The following is a 6,108-nucleotide window of genomic DNA, read 5'->3' on the forward strand; positions in this document are numbered from 1 at the left end:
AAAGTGAGCAAGAAAGCGTATGATACACTGGACAGCCTGCTGGAATGAAAGCACACGGAGTGTGTGATGAGAGTACAAAGGAAGGAATGACAAATTCTCTGGGAGCTCAGAGAAAATCACACAGAAGATGCTGTTTTAAAGCAGGTTTTGAAGAATGAGTAGGAATTCTCCAGGCAGAGAGGAGACAAATCCATACTTAGAAGACAGAATAAGCTCACATGGAAACATAAACATGTAAAAGAGTTTCAGGTGTTTGGAAGGAAATAAATTTAAAATCCTGAGTATAACGCATAAAATGAGGAATTGAAAAGAGGCCAAAACATGAGCAGAAACTAAATGTGAAGGTTCTGATATACTAGTCTAAGAAGTTTGGATTCTGTCTTATTGGAAATAGGATTTCCAATCCTATTGGATGGAAATGTCCCACTAGACATTTTTAGGCAAAGAAATAATGTGATCAGATTTTAAAGCAAAAATTGCTGCTGAAACTCAGCCTTTTGTTTGCTCATCCAAGAGGCACTGTGGCCTTTGGTGATGGCAGAGATTGGCATTAAAAGGACAAGCTCTGGTGCTTTACAACATTCTGGATGAGAGCAATGCAGGTCCACATTTTCTGTTCCTCAGTTTCAATTTCCAAAAACTGTTAAACTCCATCCCTTATACACAAATTTTGTATGTGTGGTGGCCAAAATGATGTGAAGCCATATGTAGTCTTTATTAATCCTACTTAGAATGAATAATCAAATATTTCTGCACAAATATTCATATGATTACCACTTGCTTCCCCAGAACTTCTGGGGTGCTATTATATATCACATACTAAATATATATAATATGTAGTATATACAATTTGTGGTGTATTTTCTTCTAAAGTCAAACAAACAGGGGCACCTGGCTGGCTCAGTTGGTAGAGCAGCTGACTCTTGATCTCAGGGTTGTGAGTTAGAGCCCCATGTTGGGTATAGAGATTACTAAATAATTTTTTTTTTTTTTTTTTAGAGAGAGAGAGAAAGAGTGCGGGACAGAGAGGCAAAGCAGGAAAGAGAATCTTAAGCAGGCTGTACACCCAGCACAGAGCCCAATGAGGGGCTCGATCTCACGACCCTGAGATCATAATCTGAGCTGAAATCAAGAGTCAGATGCTTAACTAAGTGAGCCATCCAGGCACCCCAAAAAACAGAATTCTTAAACAAATAGAGCCCTAAAGGTTTCTGGTAAGGGATTGTGGACCTGACAGGCAACTCAAACTCAGAGGGTGAATAGCAAGACATCAATAAGGGTAACACATTTATACCATATGCCATGGAGATGACCCGCAGACATCCAGAAATATCCACCTAGGAGGGGAGTTGAAGCAACACCGCTTTGGTCTTGAGGATCCTCTGGGAAACATACCAGGTATAGATGCAGCTCTCAGTCAAGCCACATCATGGCTACTGGAATATGACTTCAACCACTGAAACCACCCTAAATTCCTCCCCAGGGCTTGCAGGGATTCTCTAGGATATAGTTGGTTTAGGATTAGACTCTTTCTGATGTTCCCTCTAGAACCCAACTGGCTTTTAGCCCTAGGTTCATATTGAGGAGCCATTGTTCCTTGAGGATGTCATAAACAGGTTGCATATTTCAAGACACTCACCATCCATCCCAATGTTTGCCAGAAAATTGATTTAGATTTGCAGTTTAAACAGGAGAATGAGGGGCACCTGGGTGGCTCAGTTGATTAAGCATTGGCTCAGGTCATGATGTCAGGGGCCTGGGATTGAGCCCCAAGTCAGGCTCCCTGCTCAGCGGGGAGCCTGCTTTTCCCTCTGCCTCTGCCTGCTACTTCCTCTGCTTGTGCACTCTCTCTCATAAAAATAAAGAAAACCTTTAAGCAGGAAAATGAAACTCTGTAGTTCTTTTCTTTTTTTTTTAAGATATAATTTATTTATTTGAGAGAGAAAGGGAGAGCGCATGAGCTGGGGGAGGCACAGAGGGAGAAGCAGGCTTTCCACTGAGCAGGGAGCCCGATGAGGGGCTCAATCCCAGGACTCTGGGACCACGACCCGAGCAAAAGGCAGATGCTTAACTAACTGAGCCACCCAGGTACCCCTGTAATTCTTCATTAAAAAATGAGAACCTTCACTTTCAGTATCTGAAAATGTTTTTAGGTTGATATTGAGACAATGTATATATTCACATTTATAATCTGTTTTGCTTAATGATAGACAAAAACATCCGAATTTAATTTTCATCCAATTCATTCTTGATGCTAATATCTTCCTGCAATCCAGAGAAGGCCAAGAAATGCAAAGTGACTTCTAAGCTAGTATTGTTATCTTCTTCAGCTACACTAGAACAATCCATGTACAATTTAAGCTAGACTGGCAAAAAAGTGCTACAAACCGTTATTACCTCCACCCAGTCCTCTCTCAATTTTCGTTTCAGGGTTGGATTCTCTAATTTAGATGGGAACTTTGTGGTGTGTGGAAATGAATGACATGGTTTTATCTGATTATCCTGCCCTGTGATTCCAAACTTAATAAAATGTATTTTAGAAGTCAGGCGCCCAGCGTGCTGGCAGTCCTATATAAAAGCACAGAGGAGATAACGTCTGTTTTCTTTGGAGAGCATTCACCTCAGAGAAGACACTTTTACTGGGCTTTAGTAACTCAGATACCTTTGTTTTATATAAAGCAAACAACTGTCCATCTTAAATTGAAAAATGAACTTTAAGATGAAGTAGACGCATTTATCATAAGGTTGTGTCACAGGCTCTCTTGATACCCGCTCTGCCCAAATAGTACCCCTCGAAGGCAAGGCAGTCAGATGTGGAGGAAAAGGCAATTAATTCAAGCTTCTCTAAGGCACTAAGACAAAACAGCGTATTAATCACATGCATCTTCTCTGTGATGCTGCTACAGGATCCACCTTTGGAAGGCTGTATAATTAGACTTGCTTTCCTGGTGGTGTCAATCCATCCACACATTCTTATCTGGATATCAGTAGCATATACCTGTTAGACAACTGGCACTGTGTACTAGAAAGCAGTGTGAAACCTTGAAGGGAAGTAGAGTCAATGGGACAATCTAGAAAGCAAGAGGAGCCTGCTTGTATGACCGGTCATGATTTAGCAGACTACAGCAGCTTTAGGATACTCCTCTAGTAGTTTCTTTATTCTTCTGTGGAGGAAAACACTGGAGGAAAGGTCATTAGTAAGTAGGAGGGCCATGGAAACATTGGGAGTGCTAAATGTCACTATTATGGCCTGAAAAGATGAACAGACTATCTCCAGATGCCAGCCTAATTTACTGCCAGGAAGATACCTGAAGAACTGAGAACAGAATCCCGCTCCCTGGAGAGATGTGCCCCTAGAGGTTTGGTGAGAGCCAGAGTGAAGAAACCCAGTGATTTCCTTGTTTTTATATACTTTAATTCTTTTTGACCTGAAAATAGAAGGTAATGGAATTTAATGCAAAAAGATTTGTGTTTACTGAGAACTTTCTTTCGCCAGTAATTTTTTTCTTATGCTTTAATTCAAACAATCCCTTTGTAGACGCATAATGGCAAAGGTCTGCTGTTTGTGATCAGTGTAGATATGTAAATGAGATGGTAGTGTTTACTGCTGGTTTAGCTTTTATTTTCAGCAAAGCCCAAGAATAGATTTCAGCACTTGTTGGGATACAAATTTTCGAGAGTAGCAAAATTTGAAATATTTAGATGGTTCTCGCCCACAGTTGCCATGCTAATTTAAATAACCAAGACTTGCTTTCTTAATTGCATGTTCCTGTAATAGAAATACAACACACAAGTTGGACTGAAAGGAACTCTGCTTTCCGGAGGCCAGAAACAAAGACTAGCTATTGCAAGGGCTCTTCTCCGGAAACCAAAAATTTTACTGTTGGATGAGGCCACTTCAGCCCTTGATAATGAGAGTGAAAAGGTAACATTCTCTTATTTCATCTCAGAATATTATACCAAATAAGAGAGTGGAGTGTTGTGGAAGAAATGAAGGTCAGTCTGGGGCAAGAAAGACCTGAGAGAATTATGGTCATAGGGTCACAAGTTCTAATTAAGGTTTTGGCCTTTAAAAAAAAAAGTTAGAGGGGCGCCTGGGTGGCACAGCGGTTAAGCGTCTGCCTTCGGCTCAGGGCGTGATCCCGGCGTTATGGGATCGAGCCCCACATCAGGCTCTTCCGCTATGAGCCTGCTTCTTTCTCTCCCACTCCCCCTGCTTGTGTTCCCTCTCTCGCTGGCTGTCTGTATCTCTGTCAAATAAATAAATAAAATCTTTAAAAAAAAAAAAGTTAGAGGCTGGTGGGAAGGAGGGAGTTGGGACACAGGGCATCTTATGTTCTAGAAAGGTTTTCTCATTTGAATTGATTTATCAGAAAGGCCCAATTCTTGAAATGTTTCTCCAGTCAAGGAAAAAGCCCAAGAAAAATAACTTTACTATTCTATTATTATTATTATTACGATACCAAACAAATTAATAAGGCAATCTGCATGCATAAAAGAGTAATCTACACTGCAGTGTCAGAGCCTACTAGTTACTCCATCTTCTATAGACAATTAGCTCTGTTTGAGAAGAAAGCAAGGAAGCAAAGAGATGTGACAATAGACCTACACTGCAAGCTCCTTCAGATGTTTAAGTTTGCTATATGTCCTCGTGCTCTAGTAGTTTCTTGCACATAGTAGGCACTTACTTGTTAAATGAACATTGGTTGAATGAATGATAACCTTAAAATTTACCAAGTGTCCATTATATGCTATAATCTCAATCCTCACAACTTGATGAATTAGCTTATTTTATTAGCCATGTGAGTTTTATAGGTTAGCACACTAAGGCTTTAAAAAGTTAAGTAATTTCTCTGAATTTTAATAGAGGGTGTCTGAGCTAAGATCTTATGTGGTTAACCATCACACAGTTGCTATTTGTAGATGATTATCATTCTTGACTCCTAAGGACACAGTGTGTTATGAAAGAAAAACATGATTTTTGGAATCAGACATACCTGAGCTGTAATCCTGGATTCATCAATTACTAGCAGTATGACCTTGCTCAAGTGATCTGGACTTTCCAAATCTCAGTTTATTCATCACAAAAATGAAAATATCCCCCACCTTATGGGTTATTGCAGGGACTTAAATTAGATACCCATTATTGGAATGAATATTTTTTATAGTCAACAAATATTGGTTTTCAGCCTCCACTCTCATTTTTTCTGTACAACATTATAACCTACCATAGCTGAGAGGTTACCCAGGACAATTTTATAGCTAAATTCTACCTAAATAAATAAATAAATGCTATGAGAAGAAATTAAGTAAGTAAATTAAGCATTCTACTTAGGTGTGGAAATATTATTTTCTGACTCTGAGTTTGGAACCACCTACTTACATACAGACAACCATCTTATTTTTATTCATTATCACAAAGCTTTTCTAATTAGAAGTCTAAATGTGTCTATAATTACTTTTTCTAGATTTCTATTGAGTATGGTGAATATTTCACAAAGCAGGGCAATTGCCTTTGGGGATAAGCAAATACACTCTTATTAGATTACCTTTATCAATTTATTTGGGTAAGTTTATTAGCATCTAAGTCAAGCTAGCAATCACAGTTCCTTTTCTCTTCTAGGTGGTTCAGTATGCTCTCAATAAGGCCAGAAAGGGAAGGACTTGCCTAGTGGTTGCTCACAGACTCTCCACAATACAGAATGCAGATCTGATAGTGGTCCTGCACAATGGGAAAATAAAGGAACAGGGAACTCATCAAGAACTCCTGAGAAATCGAGATATGTATTTTAAATTAGTAAATGCACAGTCAGTGCAGTGATGCTGTTGGAGTTAGCACATATTTTGATCTTCGTGTAATGCAAAGAAAGTACTTAGCAATTATTTGGCATGCTTTGATCTCTTTTATTACATGTATCTATACCTGGAATCATGCTATTCAAGTACAGACATGTTTTGTGTACACAACGTCTTCTCTTCAGATTTTTTAAAGGAAACAAAATTTGCTAAACTCATATAAGTGAGATAATGCCTGCATCCCTCCTTTGTAAAAATGTTCTGACCCATGTGTTTGTAAAGCAGTTTTCTACAAAATGAATCTATTTTCCT

The 6,108-nt window shown here is 39.1% G+C and overlaps 1 protein-coding gene across 1 annotated transcript in view; it reads left to right on the top strand.

Annotated features, from left to right (window-relative positions):
* Positions 1-5,821, top strand: part of ABCB5 (ATP binding cassette subfamily B member 5) — a 116,904-nt gene extending 111,083 nt beyond the window's left edge. The window contains exons 26-27 of the mRNA XM_026507252.1: positions 3,779-3,925; positions 5,624-5,821. Of these exons, the coding sequence (XP_026363037.1) occupies positions 3,779-3,925; positions 5,624-5,821 (345 nt within the window). The remainder of the gene's footprint in view (positions 1-3,778; positions 3,926-5,623) is intronic.
* The last annotated feature ends 287 nt before the right edge of the window (positions 5,822-6,108 follow it).

Source organism: Ursus arctos, unplaced genomic scaffold (assembly GCF_023065955.2).
Source record: "Ursus arctos isolate Adak ecotype North America unplaced genomic scaffold, UrsArc2.0 scaffold_3, whole genome shotgun sequence".
Classification (NCBI taxonomy): Eukaryota; Metazoa; Chordata; class Mammalia; order Carnivora; family Ursidae; genus Ursus; species Ursus arctos.